Below are 20780 nucleotides of genomic sequence, written 5' to 3' on the forward strand. Positions count from 1 at the left end.
TTTTAAGGTTATTAACCAATTAATCGATTAATCAAAACAATAATCAGCCAACTAATCGATTATGAACATAATCGTTAGTTGCAGCCCTAAATAATAGAAAACATACATTATAAATAATATATAACATAATAATAACAACATTTGGATCTAACATAGCAATCATAATATAAAATATAATATAAGATACCATAACATAATAATAATAGTAAAACATACATTATGAAAAATATATAACATAATAATAACATTTGAATCTAACATAACAATAATAATATAAAATATAATAATATAAGATACCATAACATAATAATGATAATAAAACATACATTATAAATATATAACATAATAATAACAAATAATATCAAAACATGCATTATAAATATATAACATAGTAATAACATCATAATAAAATATAGTAATTATAGATTATCCTCGCGCCACAATGTTTAAAATAAAGAAAAGTAAAGCAAAATAAAAGAGAAAATATGGCTGCAGCAGAACACTGACAGGGGTTCAAACCCTCCCCTAAATCGATAAACTGTATATATGGTGAATGGTGTTGCACTCCACTAATAGTACAGATAAAACATTGATACATGATGACGATGATACATTTCTTACAAACCAGGCCAGCTTAACCTAGGAGAAGGCCAGTCCTCCGCTGTGTGCCTCCTTCCTCCCTCAGTGTTATGGAGTGGGCTGAGGGAGGAAGGAGGCATATAAATTATATATATATATATATTTGATTATATGTTTAAACTTTTGGCACTGAATGCACTTTATTGCTTATTGTCACTAGATGCACTTTTGTGGAAGAAGTACTTTATGATAGTTTGCATGCGTTTAGATTCAAAATAAGTTTTTGAAGGAGCATCTACTTACTATTGAATAAGATAACAGTAATTATTTGCACATTGTATATTGACAGTTATACCCATATTTATCTATTTTATTTATTTATTTATCTGTACTATTAGTGGAGCGCAACACCATTCACCATATATAATAAAACATACATTATAAATAATATGTAACATAATAATAATAGTAATAAGGTATCTATTATATATATATACTGCCGTCCTCCTCCCTCCTCCACACTCAGCGGCGCCGCGGTAAGTGTGTGAAACTGACAAGCAACGGAGAGAGGAGGATCTGTCAGATTTCAGCTTGATGTCGGAGTGGGCGGGACCCGACTGGGGTGGGCGGGACCCAGCAGCTATCAAACGCCAGCCAATGGGATCTGGGCGGGCCGCTACGTGTATGTGGCCCTGCCCCTTTTAATCAGCCCAATCGTTGGCTGGTGTTTGATAGCTGCTGAATCCCGCCCACCCGGCCGGGCCCCGCCCACCCCGGCCAGGTCCTGCCCATTCCGACATTAAGCTCAATTCTGACAGCTCCTCTGTTACTTTTCAGTAACAGAGTGCTCCGTGTGAAACCTGCCAGTGCCACCTGCCAGCGCCAACCAGTGCCACCTGCCACCGCCAATCAGTGCCACCTGGCAGTGTCAGTGCCACCACCAATCAGTGCCACCTGCTAGTGCCAACCAGTGCCACCGCCAATCAATACCACCTGCAACCAGTGCCACCTGCCACCACAACCCGGGGCCACCGCCAATCAGTGCCACCTACCAGTGCCACCTGCCAGTGGCAATCAGTGCCACCTGCCACTACCAACCAGTGCCACCTGTCAGTGCCAACCAGTGCCACCTGCCAGTGCCAATCAGTGCCACCTGCCGAGTGTCACCGTCAATCAGTGCCACCTGCCAGTGCCATCTGCCACCGCCAATCAGTGCCATCTGCCACCACCAATCAGTGCCGCCGCCAACTAGTGCCACCTGCCAGTGCCAACCAGTGCCACCTGTCACCGCTAATCAGTGCCACCTGCCACTACCAATCAGTGCCACCTGCCACCAACTACCAGTGCCACCTGCCACTTCCAAACCAGTGCCACCTGCCAATCAGTGCCACGTGCCAGTGCCACCGACAGTGCCACCTGCCAGTGCCAATAGTGCAACCTGCCAGTTCCAAACCAGTGTCACCTGCCAATGTCAACCAGTGTCACCTGCCAATGCCATCTGGCCGTTCCAAGTGCCTGCCAGCGCCACTTGCCAGTGCCAGCCAGTGCCACCTGCCACCGCCAATCAGTGCCACCTGCCATCACCAATCAGTGCCACCTGCCACCGCCAACCAGTGCCACCTGCCACTACCAATCAGTGCAACGTACTACCTGCCAGTGCCACCGCCAATCAATGCCAACCAGTGTCACCTGCCAATGCCAACCAGTGTCACCTGCCAATGCCATCTGGCAGTTCCACGTGCCTGCCAGTGGCAACCAGTGCCACCTGCCAGTGCCAGCCAGTGCCACCTGCCACCGCCAATCAGTGCCACATGCCATCACCAATCAGTGCCACCTGCCACCGCCAACCAGTGCCACCTGCCACTACCAATCAGTGCAACGTGCCACCTGCCAGTGCCACCGCCAATCAGTGCCAACTAGTGCCACTGCCAACCAGTGCCACCTGCCAACACCAACCAGTGCCACCGCCAATCAGTGCCATCTGCCAGTGACAACTAGTGCCACCGCCAACCAGGGCGACATGCCATCACCAACCAGGGCCACCTGCCAATCAGTGCCACATGCCACTGCCAGTGCCAATAGTGCCACCTGCCAGTTCCAACCAGTGCCACCTGCCAGTGCCAGCCAGTTCCATCTGTTGCCAGCCTTACTCTTTCTGGTCAGCCCATAACCCTGATGTAACAGTGTTTCATTGGAGTTATTGACTGGGTGTTCCATTGGGAGTTAGGGATAGGGGGTGAAAATGAGTGGCCTTACCCCGGGAGCTGACAATCCATACCACTCTAAAAAAAAAAAACTGTCTCCTAACTTTTTTAACTGGCTCCTAAATTCAAAGCAAATTTGTCAACCCCTGATCTAGAAAGTGACATTTTGCCCATTCTACTTTGCAAAATAGCTCAAACTCTGTCAGATTGGATGGAGAGTGTCTGGAAACACTGGGTAATTCTAACACATGAATATGCTTTGATCTAAACCATTCCATTGTAGTTCTGGCTGTATGTTTAGGGTCGTTGCCCTACTGGAAGATGAACCTCCGCCCAAGTCTCAAGTCTTTTGCAGACTCTAACAGGTTTTCTTCTAAGGTTCAATGCTTTATCCTGGCTTAGGGCAGACAAGGCCCAGGCCTAAGGCAGCTCTTTGCGGGGGGGGGGGGGGGCAGCACAGAAATATGTTTTCTTCTGCACCATTGGCATTGTTATATCTTCTTAGCCCTCACCATAAAATTATCAGAAATTTGTGGTGAAAGTAGAATATATACTATACTATAGGCAGCACTTTTTTTTTTCGTTTTGGAAAGAGTACGGGAGGGCTATAGCCCCTGTCAGTTTATTTCTTACCATCCCTGTCCCATTGCAGAGATTTCCCTTCACTTTCTGCCACATAGACATACAGAAAGTGAGAGGAAATATATGCAAATTAAAGCTGTAGTAAACCCGCAAATTTATTTTTTATTTTTTTAAACCTGCAAAGCAAAAGGCATAATGAGCTAGTATGCACCGCATACTAGCTCATTATGAAATACTTACCTTAGAACGAGGCCCCGACATCTGGCCCGATCCACGCCGAGGGAGCTGACATGCTCCCTCTGCGTTTCTTCCGGGTATCGCGGCTCCGGCCACTCACAGCGCAGGGAGATTTCATTCCAGCCACTGCCGGATTTTCAGGCCAAGAATCCCCTTGTGCGCATGCGCCGCTGCAGTCAGCGGCGCATACCGAGGGGAATATCTCCTTAACCGTACAGGTTTAGGAGATATTTTTTTTACCTACAGGTAAGCCTTATTATAGGCTTTCCTGTAGGTAAAAGTTAAAAATTTGGGTATACAACCACTTTAAGGGAATCCATTGCCCCCCCCCCCCCCCAGGCCCTCAGAACTAGCGTTCAGGGTGGGTCTTAAACAAAAAGGGGTGTGGCCTTGACATGAAGAGGTGGGTCATATATAAATTAGGGGGTGCACGAGTCTAGTCAGGCCTAGCACAAAAACATAACTACACTACTGCTAAGGTTGCCATGTATTTGGCTGTATTTGGCTCAATCCATCTTCCCATTAGGGATGAGCCCATGGTGTTCGTTTGTTCTAAAACAAACTGAACATATGGGGCGTTCACAGGCAATTTGGACTCCGCCGAACGCCCCATAATGAACTGCGAGATCGCAGTGCATTGCTGTATGATGGTTGGTCAAAGCATGCACCTGACCTGCCAATCACAGCACGCTCTGCCGAAAGTCCTTCGGCCAATCATGGCTCACGCTCCACAATATATAAGGCTGCTGCTTATACGATGGCCGTATAGTGTAATGAATGAAGAGAGATTAGACAGCTTAGTCAGTGGCGTGCAGGCAGTGTGTTTGAATATGTATATGTGTATATATATATATATATATATATATATATATATATATATATATATATATATACAGGCTAGAATTTTTAGATAATACTCTGCATTTAGCGTAGATTAGATATTCAGTGTAGAATCTATATTCAGGCAGTATAGTATATATAATATAGTGTATTGAATTGGTTAAGGGGAACCCTGTGCCAAATTTTTTTTTTTAAACGGTGTGGGCGTCCCCTCAGAATCCATACCAGGCCCTTCAGGTTTGGTATGAATTTTAAGGGGAACCCCGTGCCAAAATTAAAACATTTTCAATGATTATTATCTATATTGCTGTGATCCAGCAATACATTACAGCGGCCAAAAAGTTACATTATAGTCTCATTTGGCCAGAGCATCTTCTTCCGCATGTTTGCTGTGTCCCCCCACATGACTCCTCACAAACTGGACTTCTTATGGCTTTCTTTCAACAATGGCTTTCTTCTTGCCACTCTTCCATAAAGGCCAGATTTGTGAAGTGCTCGACTAATAGTTGTCCTGTGGACAGATTCTCCCACCTGAGCTGTGGAGCTCTGCAGCTCCTCCAGAGTTACCATGGGCCTCTTGGCTGCTTCTCTGATTAATGCTCTCCTTGCTCGACCTGTCAGTTTAGGTGAACGACCATGTCTTGGTAGGTTTGCAGTTGTGCCATACTCTTTCCATTTTCAGATGATAAATTGAACAGTGCTCTGTGAGATGTTCAAAGGTTGGGATATTTTTTATGACCCCAACCCTGCTTCAAACTTTATCCCTGACCTGTCTGGTGTGTTCCTTGGACTTCACTATTCTGTTTGTTCACTAAGGTTCTCTAACAAACCTCTGAGGGCTTCAGAGAACAGCTGTATTTATGCCGAGATTAAATTACACACAGGTGGACTCGATTTACTAATTAGGTGGCTTCTGAAGGCGTTAAAGAAATCAAACAAATTTCATATCACACTCTACGTACTCAAATATGCATACATAAATAAAGATGCAAAAAATTGTGTGAATCTCATAAAAAATAGGACTAAGGAAAATGTCCATATAATTTCAAAAGAAAATTTAAATTAGCTTTCCGTGAACCACCACTATAATCTTCTATCAATGTGAGTAATGAGAATCCTTGCAATCTGGGTGAGAAAACATCTTCCACCACCACCAGACAAACAAACTTCTCACTAGAAGGAATTGGCACCCATTACAGGTAGTCAAACCAAGCACAGATCACAGTGGAAGTGTGCCTTCTGAAGGGAGACTGATCCCCGATATACTCCAATGATTGATCAGAAGAAATTGACACCCTTTACAGGTGGTCAGACCATGCACAGATACCAGTGGAAGTGTGCCTTCTGAAGGGAGACTGATCCCCAGCCCAGTATACTCCAACGATGGATCAGATGTTAAAAGATAACAAGAAGAAGGGGCTCCTCATTGCATAGTATTAAAAAATCCCTTTATCTCATATGAGGCAATGGCATAAAACATAGTAAAAACATTTTACCTGAATCAAAAAACATGCAGATACGCCGTTTGCATTCCACCTGCGTTCCAACTAGTGGAAATTACATATCACGTGCCCTACAACCGATGCGTTTCATCAGTAACATCTGATGAAATGTTTGCCTGATCAACTTCTTCCTCCAAACTTGAAAGGCGGTGTTCAACCTCATTGATTCTAGTAGAATGTTCCCCTAATTGCGCTTTGATTTGCCTCATCCCCGTATCCACCGCCTCCACTGGGGCGGTTATCATGGGGGACAGAAGAGCATCTACAGCCTGGGCTATATGGTCAGTATTGCTGTCCCCCAGGTTGAGGATGAGGAAGCGGCATGCAGGGAGAGGGAGGACTGAAGTGAGGAGGGAGATTGAATGTGGGTGTTCACCTCCATAGCTGGTTCGTCTGCCATGTTGTCTGGAGAGGCCGAAAACGGGGCCTCGATTTGGGACTGGGCCGGGTGGCTCGTTGCGGCCGTGTGAGAACATGTGCCGGTCTTCTCCACAAAGCAGTCCATAGGTGAGTGGAAAACCCCCAAGGAGGATGCAGTGTGCTGGGGGGGGGGGGGGGGGGGTGGTCAGGCTGGTACTTTATTCGTAGCTCCTGACTGAATTTCAAGGCTGAGACCGGAGCCTCGATTTGCTGCTATGCCGGGTGCAGCGATGCGGCCGTTCGTGAGGTTGCGCTGGTACTAAGGTCCATGTGAGGCTGGGGGGAACACAATGAGGCAGCAGGTGGCAGGAGGGGGTTCAGACGGTACTTCCAGGCCCTGAATTGGAAGACGCTGTCCGTGAAAGTCAAGGCAGGGACCCCGATTTGCGGCTATGCCGGGTGAGGCATTGAGGCTGTTCGTGGTATTGCGCTGGTTCCGGGGCACAAATAGGTCCGTTTGAGGGTGGGGGGACACCCGGTGAGGCAGCAGGCGGCAGGAGGGGTTTTGACCAGTGTTTCCAGGTCCTGAATCGGATGGTGCGGTCCGTGTAGGCCGAGACCGGGGCCTCAATTTAGCAGTCAGGCCAGGTGAATCGTTGCGGCCGTTTAAGTGCCCGTGACAGTATTTTTTGGAAACGATCGATTCGTAGAGGGGATGGGAGGACAGCCAAGTATCCTGCAGGTGGCAAGAGGGGGTCGGGCAGGTATTTTTAGGCCGATTTAGAGATTGTGATGTGGGAGCTGAGAGGAGACTCAGTTACTCCATGTGGCACTGGATCTGGAAGTTTATCGTTTTTTATGATGTGGGTTTAGTGACACTTTAAGGTAAAAAAACCTTCTGTGTGCAGCTCCTTCCCAGCCCCCCTTATACAGACTTGGGCCCCATCTTGATCCAGTGATTTGCATGAGAGCAGCGGCTCTCCTATGTCTCTCTCTCCTCACTGGCTGACACAGCAGTGGGAGCCAATGGCTCATGTTGCTGTCAATCACAGCCAGTGACCCAACGAGGAGAGAGCAGAGAGCAGGGCTGGGCCACGCTGTGTGTGTGCATGGTCAATGTCCATTCACAGGAGTGCAACTCAGGAGCGGGCCCGCTCAAGTGCCCCTATAGCAAGAGGTTTGATATTGGGGGGGCATTCAGCAGGGGGGAGAAGCCAGGACCGTCAGCGGGGGGGGGGGGACGGACCCAAAAAGAAGAGGACCAGGGCTGCTTTGTGCAAAACCATTGCACAGAGCAGGTAAGTATAACATGTTTGCTATTAAAAAAAAGAAAACAATAGCTCTAGCAGCTGCTACTGTTGAAAAAAGTCTGTATGACCTGCTGTTTATTAACACTGATCTGATGTGAAACAGAGAAATGCAAAGTAATATTGTGACTTTTGTATCTTGTATCTCTACTCATTCATGCTGGGCTTCAATCTGCAGATGGTGTCAGTTAAGCAACCTGGAAAAAAAAAAAAAAAAGTGTCTCTTTACCCTCTTATTAAACCTTAGTTTACCATAATTACCTCATCCTTCCTTTTCAATAATTTTTTCTGCTGATTATTATTTCTATTTTATAGACTTTTAGGCCTCATGCTCAAAGGACGTTTTTTTTTTCCTCCCTTGGACACCTTTGCTCCTAGGAGGAAAAAAGCAGCTTAACCACTTGCCGACCTGCTCACACAGATATACTGCACAGGTCGGCTTTCCTGCGTGAATTGACATACCTGTAGACCGTAGAAGGAGGATAGTGGGTATGCACGCCCGCTGCGGGAGAGTGCTCGCGGGTCCCGCAGGCTTGATGTCCGGCGGCGGCCCGTGATCGACTTGTACACAGCCATTTCCTTGTTCTGCCTAGTGACATGACAGAGATCTTCTGTTTCCAGTCATCGGGAACAGTGATCTCTGTTATGTTCTCATCCAACATTACTGCCTGACCTCATAAATGCACTTCTGGAAAAATGGTTAAACATTCCCATAGACACCCTCCTAAACCTTGTGGACAGCCTTCCCAGAAGAGTTGAAGCTGTTATTGCTGCAAAGTGTGGGCCAACTCAATATTGAACCCTACTGTTTTTTTCAGCAGACGGCTGTATTTCTCATGAGCCAGTGAGCTGGGTTTCGAAATAGCAGGAGGAAGCGCCCCCTCCTGTCGCTTGCTGGTGCTTCTCGGGCTTACCATTACTGCCGGTTTTCCCAAGAAATGATCTAACAGTGTAGCCGTCTGGTCCCATGGGTGTGTTAACTCTTTGATCGACAATATGGTCTTGGAGGACCGGAACAGCTCCATGACGTCACTTCCAGTCCAGGCTGAAAGAAAATAAAATAAAAATAAAAGTGAAAGATCAAAAAAAAATTTTTTTTTTAACCTTTGGTTTTAAAGGTAATGAAGAGATTTTGGGTCTTTTTGACCCCAGATCTTTCGATAAAGAGGACCTGTCTTCCTTATTTCTATTACAAGGGATGTTTACATTCTTTCTAATATGAATAAAAGTGATAAACTGTCTGTAATCTTGGTGGTTGTGTAGAAGTAACTCACTGCCACCATAAGGCCAGACCTACAGCAGCTTAATCGCAGGTCGGTCTCATCCAATCCTGCCCTCCGAAGAGTGTGCAGATTCCGAGGTGAACCTACAGACTGTGTGGGGACCAGGAGGGGGCAGGGCAGGCAGAGCTCATCACTCACTAGTTAAAAAAAAAAAAAAAAAAACAAGTGATAAAAAAAATGGACAGTGTAAAAAGAAATAGAAAAAAAAGTGCCCTCAGTGCTCATGCGCAGAAGCGAACGCATACGTAAGTTGCACACGCATATGTAAATGGTATTCGAACCACACAAGTGAGGTAACATTACAGCGAGATATTTCTAGCTTTAGAATAATTCTAGCTCTAGACCTCCTCTAACTCTAAATAGGTAATCTTTTTTTTTTTTTTTTGCCTACCTTATCTTGTTTATTTTGATCAAATATTCATCATATGCATTAATATACCTCTGATACTCTTGACAAAAGGATCAGTTGTTATTGTAAACTGTATACAGTGGGCATGTAGGAGTTGGAAATTCTAATTGATTAATCTGAAGATTTTGAATAACAATCTGAACAAATGCCTGAATAACTGTGAACAATCGTTTAAACAGGAAGTGTAAATCAATTTATACCTTCACGTTGCATCATTACTTGTATACTTTATTTTTACATCTGAATATTAAGGAGCAATACTTTTATAGATACTATCAGTTATTTATTAATTGCTAACACAGTACTGCTTTATCCTGCCTCATTTGGCTCCAGTGAGTCCTGATCTGCTGACTCTCTATGGTCTCTGCATTTTTTTTCTCTTTGATACAGGTTTGAGTCCACATTAATTGTCAATCCCTACTTCATTAATTGTTGAATGTTTCTTGGAACTGCTCATCAATTGGAATAGTGCATGCGAAGTGAACTGTAGGGTTGAAGTAGTGGCGTAGGTACGGTATAGATAGACAAGGTGGGGTACTATATATATATATAGACCATCCCTTATCAGTATCGTTACTATTGTTATTTCTGGTTTCATTAGTATAGCCACCTGCCTTTCCCCCCAGATTTCCCATATATCATTTAGTTTATACGATTTGATAATAAAATCTTTCTCTTGAGACAGTGAATGAATAGAAGGAATAATAATCTGGGAAAAGAAAATATGGGGAGAAATGGGGTAAAAACTAACCTAGTAGAGCGTTAGAGCTGTAACTCCATAAAAAACATATATGGTACAGGATAAAGCTGATCAAAAAATGGAACAAATAGCAGAAAACACAATTGAAAATATAATCGAAAATCCTGAGACAATAACTTCACCCCCAGAAGATCAAAGAAATAAGAGCCCTGAGTCAGGGGAAGAAGTAGGCCGAAGGATCAACAACAGAAGATGGCTAGAGATAAAGATGTAGATAGCCTACAAGCTTTCCCACAAAGCAGTATATGGCTGAAATGATGTCTCATTTAGTGTGCATGATTAACCACTTCAGCCCCGGACCGATTAACAGCCTAAGGACCAGAGGTCTTTTTACAATTTCGCACTGCACTGCTTTAATTGGTAATTGCGCGGTCATGCAATGTTGTACCCAAACAAAATTTGCGTCCTTTTCTTCCCACAAATAGAGCTTTCTTTTGATGGTATTTGACTGCCTCTGCGATTTTTATTTTTTGCGATATAAATGGAAAAAGACCGAAAATTTTGAGAAAAAATGATATTTTCTACTTTTTGTTATAAGAAAAATCGAATAAACTCAATTTTAGTCATACATTTAGGGCAAAATTTATTCAGCCACATGTCTTTAGTAAAAAAAATGTCAATAAGCGTATATTTATTGGTTTGCGCAAAAGTTATAGCGTCTACAAACTAGAGTACATTTTCTGGAATTTACACAGCTTTTAATTTACGACTGCCTATCTCATTTCTTGAGGTGCTAAAATGGCAGGGCAGTACAAACCCCCCCCCCCCCCCAAATGACCCCATTTTGGAAGGTAGACACCCCAAGGAAGTTGTGGAGAGGCATGTTGAGCCCATTGAATATTTTTTTTTGTCCCAAGTGATTGAATAATGACACACAAAAAAAAAAAAGTTTACAAAAAGTTGTCACTAAATGATATATTGCTCACACATGCCATAGTTATATGTGAAATTGCACCCCAAAATATATTCTGCTGCTTCTCCTGAGTACGGGGATACCACATATGTGGGACTTTTTGGGAGTCTAGCCGCGTACGGCACCTCGAAAACCAATCACTGCCTTCAGGATTTCTAAGGGTGCAAATTTTTGATTTCACTCCTCACTACCTATCACAGTTTCGAAGGCCATAAAATGCCAAAATAACACAAACCCCCCCAAATGACCCCATTTTGGAAAGTAGACACCCCAAGGAAGTTGTGGAGAGGCATGTTGAGCCCATTGAATATTTTTTTTTTTGTCCCAAGTGATTGAATAATGATACAAAAAAACAAAAAAGTTTACAAAAAGTTGTCACTAAATGATATATTGCTCACACATGCCATAGTTATATGTGGAATTGCACCCCAAAATATATTTTGCTGCTTCTCCTGAGTATGAGGATACCACATATGTGGGACTTTTTGGGAGTCTAGCTGCGTACGGCACCCCGAAAACCAATCACTGCCTTCAGGGTTTCTAAGGGTGCAAATTTTTGATTCCACTCCTCACTACCTATCACAGTTTCGAAGGCCATAAAATGCCAAAATAGCACAAAACCCCCCCAAATGACCCCATTTTGGAAAGTAGACACCCCAAGCTATTTACTGAGAGGCATGTTGAGTCCATTAAATATTTTATATTTTGTCAAAAGTTGCAGGAATTTAAAAAAAAATTTTTTTTTGCACAAAGTTGTCACTAAATGATATATTGCTCACACATGCTATGGGCATAAGTCAAATTACACCCCAAAATAAATTCTGCTGCTTCTCCCGAGTACGAGGATACCACATGTGGGGGACTTTTTGGGAGCCGAGCCTAGCCTGAGCCCATTGAATATTTTTTTTTTGTCCCAAGTGATTGAATGACACAAAAAAAAACAAAGTTTACAAAAAGTTGTCACTAAATGATATATTGCTCACACATGCCATAGTTATATGTGGAATTGCACCCCAAAATATATTCTGCTGCTTCTTCTGAGTACGGGGATACCACATGTGGGGGACTTTTTGGGAGTCTAGCCACGTATGGGACCCCGAAAACCAAGCACTGCCTTCCGGATTTAAATATAAAATGCTACCAAAAAAAACTGTTAGCGATCGCAGGGATCAGGCCTGACTCTGCGATCGCTGCAGTTATGTGTTTAGTGTTTTGTAAGTGACAGTGATCGATCGATACTGCACTTGGGTGGGCTGGGCAGAGGGGCAAAACGCAGGTGCCAGCAGGTATCTGGGCTGATCCCGCTAACAATGCGTTTTTTTGTAACCCTAAACTGCTGGGGATGCTAGTATAGATCTGATCAGATCAGATATTGATCTGTTCAGATTCTATACCACTATGGGAGGTTTATGCTTTGCGTGTGGGTGTTAGCGGTACTGGCACTAACCTAGCGCTGCCTGGGGCGACGCAGACCCTGACCCTAAAACCTAATTGATATCACCCGCCGGGTGATCAGGGGGTTAAACCTTTATTGGGTAATAAATGGTGGGTGCCCTGATGCTATAAAAAGCAAACTAACCAGAGTCACCCGTAACACTTATACGGTGATCACTGGTGAAAGGGTTAACTAGGGGCAATCAGGGGGTTCAAATTTTTATTAGGTAGTATATGGGGGTCCCTGGCGCTATATAAAAACCTGACGGGGAACCTAAATAACTAACTGGCTAACCAGCGTCACCAGTGACACTTATACTGTGATCGCTGGTGAAAGGGTTAACTAGGGGCAATTAGGGGGTTAAAACCATTATTGGGTAGTATATGGGGGTACCTAGCGCTATAAAAACCTGGCGGTGAACCTAAAAAAATAACTAGCTACCTAGCGACACTAGTGACACTAATGCAGCAATCAGAAAAATGATCGCTTAGTGACACTGGCAAAAGGGGGTGAAAGGATTAACTAGGGGCAATCAGGAGGTTAAAACCATTATTGGGTAGTATATCAGGGTACCTAGCGCTATAAAGACCTGGCGGTGAACCTAAAAAAATAACTAGCTACCTAGCGACATCAGTGACACTAATGCAGCGATCAGAAAAATGATCGCTTAGTGATACTGGCAAAAGGGGGTGAAAGGGTTAACTAGGGGCAATCAGGGGGTTAAAACCATTATTGGGTAGTATATCGGGGTACCTAGCGCTATAAAAACCTGGCGGTGAACCTAAAAAAAATAACTAGCTACCTAGCGACACTAGCGACACTAATGCAGCGATCAGAAAAATGATCGCTTAGTGACACTGGCAAAAGGGGGTGAAAGGGTTAACTAGGGGCAATCAGGGGGTTAAAACCATTATTGGGTAGTATATTGGGGTACCTAGCGCTATAAAAACCTGGCAGTGAACCTAAAAAAATAACTAGCTACCTAGCAACACTAGCGACACTAATGCAGCGATCAGAAAAATGATCGCTTAGTGACACTGGCAAAAGGAGGTGAAAGGGTTAACTAGGGGCAATCAGGGGGTTAAAACCATTATTGGGTAGTATATCGGGGTACCTAGCGCTATAAAAACCTGGCGGTGAACCTAAAAAAATAACTAGCTACCTAGCGACACTAGCGACACTAATGCAGCGATCAGAAAAATGATTGCTTAGTGACACTGGCAAAAGGGGGTGAAAGGGTTAACTCTAGGGGCAATCAGGGGCTACCCTGGACCTAACACTAACTGCCCTGACAGTTTTTACTTTTACAACTGACACTGAATGCAGTGATCAGTAAATAAATGATCACTGCAATCAGTGACACTGTGACTGGGGGGGGGGAGGGGGGGGTGATCGGGGGGGGGGGGTTGTGTACCTATGTGTTAGAGTAGTGTTTGGTGCACTTACTTTTAGTCTTCTCCTCGTAGTCCGGTCAAAAAGACCGCCCCGAGGAGAATGACATCACTTCCTCCCTGCCTGTGTATACAATACACAGTGGGAGGAAGCTTCTCATTCGCCAGGAGCGATCAAGAGGGGATGGCCAGAAACCAACGGCCATCCCCTCATCCCGGATCGCTCCTGAAGCGAAACGGACCGCGGTATCCAGCGAGAGGGGGTCCGATCGGACCCCCCACCCGCTGGAAGGCAAGCACGTACATGTACGTGCTTGTGCCTGTACGTGCCATTGCAATGACGTACATTGGCAATACGGCGGCCCTTAAGTGGTTAAAGGTGAACTTAATGCTACTAGAAGGGACATACAAAATGTATTGAAAAGGGTTGAAGAATCTGAAGCACATCTTGATGAACATAAAAATGCCATTTTGGATCTGCGGGCGAGTGCAGAATCAGATTGGCTGGAAATGAGGAACATACATTATAGAGGATCAAGAGAATCGCAGTAGAAGGAACAACTTGAGGAATACGGGGTCTACCTGAGTCCGTGAAAAACTGCAATCTTGAAAAAACGCTCAGTGAGGTGTTCAATAAAATACTAGATAAGGAAAAATCATCCCCTATACAGTTTGATAGAGTTCACTGGATACAAAAAGCAAATATGCTACCAATGGTTGTAGTAAGAGATGTAATAGCAAGATTCACTCACTATGAAATAAAACAACAAGTCTCATACGGCATGAGAAGTGCCACACCAATCAAATTAAATGGACGTGAGATATTAATCTTTACGGATATATCACAAGAAACTTTGTTTATAAGGAAAGCCTTAAAATCCCCTATTAAGTCAGCTTCGGGCAAAAAATATCTTGTGTCGATTTTCCAGCAGGTGAGATAGCTAAAAATAAAGGGGTATCAGTGACATTGTGATTCCCAGAAGACTTGAAAGACTTTTGTAGCAAATTAGATTTACTATGGAGAATTGTGGAAAAAAAAACTGAATTGGGGAGGTTATCTTTCTTATCTTTCTTATCTTATCATGGAAGAAAGTTTAGTGTCCTTCAATTAGAATAGATTGGGGATTAGATTGGACAAGGAAGAGGAAATCCGCTTGGGGGTGCATGGGGTTCCGGCATTGTCTGCCCGCCCCCCCCAGTGCCATTCCAGATATTGGGGTGAGATCTGGGAGTCCAGGCAAACACAATTTAACCCCCAAAAGATGCCCTGCCTGGCTAGGAGCTCATGATTTGGGCGACAGCCAGGTAGGCCATAATATCTGGAAGGGGGGAGGGGGGTTCACAAGAGAAACCCTTTTGGGGGGGAATTCAGGGGTGTTGTTCAGTTTTGTTAGAGGTGACTCTAGGCTTTGGGAGGCCTTAGGCAAAACTAAGACATGAGGCCCCACTCACGCCCATAATGGGAAAAATACAAAAAATTAACTGGGGTATGGGTAAGGCAATCATTGGGAGTTCAGGAGTGGGGCTAACAATTTAGGTGTGCTGTAACCTGTAGTGTTCAGATCTACAGCTCATGGAACAGTGGCATGATCAGCGAGCTGTGATATAAAAACATATAAAAAAAACATAAAAACATTTAAAAAAATAGCATTAAAGGGGTTGTAAACCCTTGTTTTAAAAAATAAAAAAATAACAAACATATACTTAACACCACTGTGCAGTTATTTTTGAACAGAGTGGCCCTGAACATCCTCTTCTGTGGTCCCCCAACGGCGCTCGCGGCTCCTCCTAGGAGAAGCGCTCTCCCTGGGGGTTACCTTGCGGGCACACTCCCGTGTCCAGAATTTGCGTCTATAGACATAGGATGCTGGACTCAGCCCCGCCCCCACATCATTGGATTTGATTGACAGCAGCAGGAGCCAATGGCTGTGCTGCTATCAATCTATCCAGAGATGTAGACCGTGTCTCCAGCGTGGGGACGAATGGGCTCAGGTGAGTAAAATGGGGGAGCTGCTGAGTGACAGAAGTTTTTTCACACAAATGCATAGGAAGCATTAAGGTGAAAAAACATCAACCACTTTAACTAATAGAAACAAATCTTAGAACTTACCTATTTTATGTGAAACTTGTGCTCTTTTTCCCCACAGATGCTCAGTTCTGGGTTTAACTTGAGATAAGCAGTGTACAGGGGACAGCAGGGCAGAGCACAGGAGGGCAGGAGACGATATGGGGGGGGGGGGGGCAGGGCACATCATGAGGCACACAGCAGAACCTTGGGTACATCATGGGGCACACAGCAGAACATGGGGCACATCATGGTGCACACAGCAGAACATTGGGCACATCATGGGACACACAGCAGAACATGGGGCACATCATGGGGCACACAGCGGAACATGGGGCACACAGCTGAACCTTGAGAACATCATGGGGCACACAGCAGAACATGGGGCACATCATGGGTCTCACAGCAGGGCATAGGACACACAGCAGGGCATGGGACACATCACAGGGCACACAGCAAAACATGAGGTACATCATGGGGCTCACAGCAGAACATGGGGCACTTTAAGGGGCTCATGGCTGGGAATGGGGCACACCATGGGGCAAGCAGCATAACATGGGGTACACAGCAAGGAATGGCTTATCACAATGCACACAGCAGGGCATGGGGCGCACAGCATGGTACAGGGCACACAGCGGGGTACAAGGCACACAGCAGGGTACAGAGCACAGCAGGGTACAGGACACATCAGGGTACATGGTACAGGGCACAGTAGGGTGCATGGTACAGGGCACAGCAGGATACAGGGCACAGGGTATGGGGCACAGCAGGGCACATGAGGACACAGGCACAGGGTATGGGGCACTGGGCACAGCAGAACACAGGGTATGGGGCACAGCAGGGCACAGGGTATGGGGCACATCAGGACAAGGGCACAGAATACAGGGCACAGCAGGGCACAAAGTATGGGGCACAGCAGGGCACATCAGGGTACGGGCGCAGCAGGGTGCAGGGTATTGGTTACATCAGGGTAGGGGTGACAGCAGGGCACATCAAGGTATGGGCAAAGGGTATGTGGAACAGCAGAGCACATCAGGGTACTGGGCACAGGGTACAGGGCACATCAGGGTACTGGGCACAGGGTATGGGGCACATCAGGGTACTGGGAACAGGGTATGGGGCACACCAGGGTACTGGGCACAGGGTATGGGGCACATTTTTTTCTGCTCAAATTTTCCTCTCCTAAATGTGGGGGGGATGTTTTTAATTTTTTTCAGCCTCTAAAGGCTCCTCTTGTCCAGATGAAGTGCACTGTGAGGTGCACGAAACGCAAGCGTCGACGTAGCTTATGCCAGCTCACCTCCGTCCTCCTTTCCATAAAAAAAAGACATAAAGCCCCCCCCCCCCTCCTTCTCTGTCCCTTTCCCCTCCTCTCTCCATTCCCTTTTTTCCCCTCCTTTAAATAATCCAAACTTATTAATGAAGTGTAAACCTTTACTTTAGTGATCCTCACTCACTTATTATTTATTCACAATCATATTTATTCTTTACCCCAGGTGTGACACCCTATTAACTCCTACAAATGGCCCACTGTCTATGAGACTCTGCACTGTATATAGCATAGCAGGGTGATACTACTCTGCAGTTCTAAGTTAGAGTTGCGGGATGGTCTGCAATATACAGGTCTAATCGCAGGATTTATTTATCTTAGGAGCAAGGGCCAGGAGCCAAATACAGTAACTGATTACCCAGGTTCTCCCTACTAGAAGGCTGCTACTGTTGACAGTAATTAATCAATAGCCCTTGCGGACACAGCTGCCAACTGTAACCCGCTATACCATTCTATTGGTAGAGAACGGGGTCTATCGTGTGACTTTTTTCAGCTTTAAGTGCCTATTGATTATTCCCTATCTGGGGGCGGGACTTGGGATATGGAGTGTATGGGACGTCATTTGAGCTTAGTGTTTTTTATGACATTTGTGTCTAATGTGTCATAGTTGTATTTTGAATTAATAAACTGATACATTGGGAGAGCATGTTACACTAGAGGGGGCTTTTTTCATACCACCTCTGGTGGACCTAACGCCTGTAAATATGTTTCATCAATAAAGTCTTATATCAATTTGCAAATAGACTGTAGTTGATCCTCCTGTTTTTACCTTTCTGTTGACATCTATTTGTCTCCAGATTTTCATTCTATTCTCTTGTAATACACCTGTAAACACCTTTTGTGTGCATGGTCACATAGGCTAACATAGAGGTGCATTTAGAGGCATCCTGTGTGCCTTATAACTTTTTGTATTGGCATTAGAAATAAGAGAACTTATTGCCTGAACTGCATTATAACCAATGAGTAGAAGTGAGAAATCTTTAAAATATATGGAACTATATGGTTGCTTTTAGAATACTACAGTTAATGTGACCACATATCTGACTACACAGAAATAATGTATTTTTCGTTTGTATAACACACACAGGCATATAACACGCAGTCCAATTTTAGGGAAGTTTAAGGAAAAAAACGTACATTTTAAATAAAGCTTTGAAGCAAAATTAGGGTCACAGCTCATCAATGCAGCCTTACCAGTGACCATCTGAAGCCTCTAAATGGCCCAACAATGCAGCCTCACCAGTGCCCATCTGAAGACTCTAAATTGCCCAACAATGCAGCCTGTTCAGTGCCCATCTGAAGCCTCTAAATTGCCCAACAATGCAGCCTGTTCAGTGCCCATCTGCAGCCATTAAATTGCCCAACAATGCACCCTGCTCAGTGCCCATCTGCAGCCATTAAATTGATCAATAATGCACCCTGCTTGGTGCTCATCTGCAGCCATTAAATTGCACAACAATGCAGCCTGTTCAGGGCCCATCTGCAGCCTCACCTTTCCCATCATTGCATCCTCTCCAGTGTTAGATTATCCCTTCTGTCTCCGAGGGAAGAGGAGGAACGCGCGCCGCTGAATTACACAGGATCTCCTGTGTACCCTGCGCTCAGTCACTCGCAGCCATGCCTCCTGGCCCTGCTCATATGATTGACATAACAGTGGCCCAATGCGGAAGGTGTGGCTGTGAGTGACGGAGCGCCAAGTACACAGGAGATTGCAGCTCTATGTAATTCAGCGGCACTCGCTCCTCTACCCTCAGAGACAGCAGGGATCGTTGTATAACACACACCCATAATTTTCCCCTGATTTTAAGGGGAAAAAAGTGTGTGTTATACGCTGATAAATACGGTAGTTGTTCTATGATAACGTTGTTATATTGCAGAGTTGTGTACAAAAAAAAAAGTAGCGTGTACTCACTGCCAGGGTGCATACAGCAAAGGCCTCATGCTTCTGTCTTCTTTTGCAGTGGTAACGGGGGCTACAGATGGCATAGGGAAGGCATATGCACAAGAGGTAAGTCATTGCTTTTAGAGGATGAGACACATACAGTAGGTGTCTAAAGCTAACCTCAAGGATTTATTTGTGTTGTATACTTACATTGGCCTTGCTTGGCATAATAAATATACAATATATTACCAAAAGTATTGGGACACCTGCCTTAACACGCACATTACCTTTCCCAGTCTTAGCCCATAGGGTTCAATATTGAGCTGGCCCACCGTTTGCAGCTATAACAGCTTCAACTCTTCTGAGAGGGCTGTCCACAAGGTTTAGGAGTGTGTCTATGGGAATGTTTGACCATTCCTCCAGAAGCGCATTTGTGAGGTCAGGTACTGCTATTGGACGAGAAGACCTGGCTCTGGCTCAAAGGTGCTCTATCAGGTTAAGGTCAGGACTCTGTGCAGGACAGTCAAGTTTCTCCACCCCAAAATCACTCATCCATGTCTTTATGGACCTTGTTTTGCGCAGTCATGTTGAAACAGGAAAGGGCCATCCCCAAACTGTTCCCACAAAGTTGGGAGTATGAAATTGTCCAAAATATCTTAGTATGCTGACGCCTTAAGAGTTCCCAACCCCTGAAAAACAACCCCACACCATAATCCTCACTCTACAAAATGATTTGGACCAGTGCACAAAGCAAGGTCCAAAAAAAAAATTGATGAGCGAGTTTGGGGTGGAGGAATTTGACTGGCCTGCAGAGAGTCCTGACCTCAACCCGATAGAACACCTTTGGGATGAATTAGAGGGGAGACTGCGAGCCAGGCCTTCTCATCCAACATTAGTGCATGACCTCACAAAATGCGCTTCTGGAAGAATGATCAAACATTCCCATGAACTCCTAAACCTTGTGGACAGCCTTCCTAGAAAAGTTGAAGCCGTTATAGCCGCAAAGGGCAGGCCAACTCAATATTGTACCTTATGGACTAAGACTGGGATACCATTAATGCTCATGTGCCTGTAAAGGCAGGTGTCCCAATACCTTTGGTAATATAGTGTATATATTACTTATTCCTGATGGGTCACTGGGGAAGCTGGAAATCACTGTAATATTGAGCAATACTACAGTGATAGCCAGGATCTGCCATGTTCTGCTCAGGCTGTCTGCGAACAGCTGGGACACTAAACACTGATCACAGGGGAGTCACTCGCTCAGCACCGTATCCATTCATAGAACTTCTTGTTTTTTCTTTTATATTTTTAGTGAATACAATGCATTCTCTCATTACACAAGGATGGACTGTGACAGATAACCGACAGAAAGAAAGGAGAAAGGAGATTGAGGACACAGCCCTAAATCTCTATATCTGCAGCCTTAGCTGCACAGAATGAATGGAGAGGAATAGCTCTGTACAAAGCTTCCTGTTCATTCAGTTATGAGTGGACACAGGAGTGATAGGTACAGATCACTGATTTTTTTAATCTCCATCCTGAAAGCATCCCCCACAGCAGCAGAGGGGGACCCAGCAGAAGTGCAGGGGACGAGGGAGTGGAAGATAATTACAGTTAAGCTCTGTTGTAGATATGCAAATTGTACAGATCCCATCATGACTGACTGTGACCAAGCCTCTGTTGGCATGCTGTGCAAAA

The 20780-nt window shown here is 44.9% G+C and overlaps 1 protein-coding gene across 1 annotated transcript in view; it reads left to right on the top strand.

Annotated features, from left to right (window-relative positions):
- Positions 1-20780, top strand: part of LOC143963274 (very-long-chain 3-oxoacyl-CoA reductase-like) — a 92364-nt gene that overhangs the window by 2681 nt on the left and 68903 nt on the right. Inside the window, exon 2 of the mRNA XM_077472838.1 lies at positions 19159-19205. Within this exon, the coding sequence (XP_077328964.1) occupies positions 19159-19205 (47 nt within the window). The remainder of the gene's footprint in view (positions 1-19158; positions 19206-20780) is intronic.

The sequence above is a fragment of the Lithobates pipiens genome, unplaced genomic scaffold (assembly GCF_037356315.1).
Source record: "Lithobates pipiens isolate NorthernLeopardFrog02 unplaced genomic scaffold, aLitPip1_a1.2 Scaffold_8, whole genome shotgun sequence".
NCBI lineage: Eukaryota > Metazoa > Chordata > Amphibia > Anura > Ranidae > Lithobates > Lithobates pipiens.